This window comes from Calidris pugnax, unplaced genomic scaffold, assembly GCF_001431845.1.
Source record: "Calidris pugnax isolate Ruff unplaced genomic scaffold, ASM143184v1 scaffold51, whole genome shotgun sequence".
In the NCBI taxonomy this organism is placed as follows: Eukaryota; Metazoa; Chordata; class Aves; order Charadriiformes; family Scolopacidae; genus Calidris; species Calidris pugnax.
In genome coordinates, this window is record NW_015090797.1 from 1,023,405 (window position 1) to 1,023,739 (window position 335).

The following is a 335-nucleotide window of genomic DNA, read 5'->3' on the forward strand; positions in this document are numbered from 1 at the left end:
AAGGGAGCAGCGTAGCCGCCTCCTCCATCTCCCGGGGGTGGTCGAAGGACAACTTTCCCCTCAGCGCCCACCCTGCGCGGGGAGCCGGGGGTCCGCATGGCTCGATAAACACGGCGGGGCTCAGGTTGGCTGGCGGGGCCGGGCGGGCTCTGAGGGGCGGTTGGGCCGGGCGCCGCCGCAGTAGGGCCGCGCCGGCGGCCTTGGGCCCGCCCTCCGCCCGTCCTCCTTCCCCTCCCGCCGCCGGCAGGGGAGGCCGGGCCGGGCGGGCCCACGTGCGCGGCAGCCGGCGGAGCGGGGCCACCATGTGTCTCCCCCAGCGAGCCGCCTGCCGGGGC

General features: G+C 78.5%; 1 protein-coding gene across 1 annotated transcript in view; it reads left to right on the forward strand.

Moving 5' to 3' along the window:
• The first annotated feature begins 302 nt into the window (after window positions 1–302).
• The window catches only part of TAF4B (TATA-box binding protein associated factor 4b), a 73,790-nt gene continuing 73,757 nt past the window's right edge, over window positions 303–335 (forward strand). The window contains exon 1 of the mRNA XM_014936892.1: window positions 303–333. Coding sequence (XP_014792378.1) covers window positions 303–333 — 31 coding nt within the window. The remainder of the gene's footprint in view (window positions 334–335) is intronic.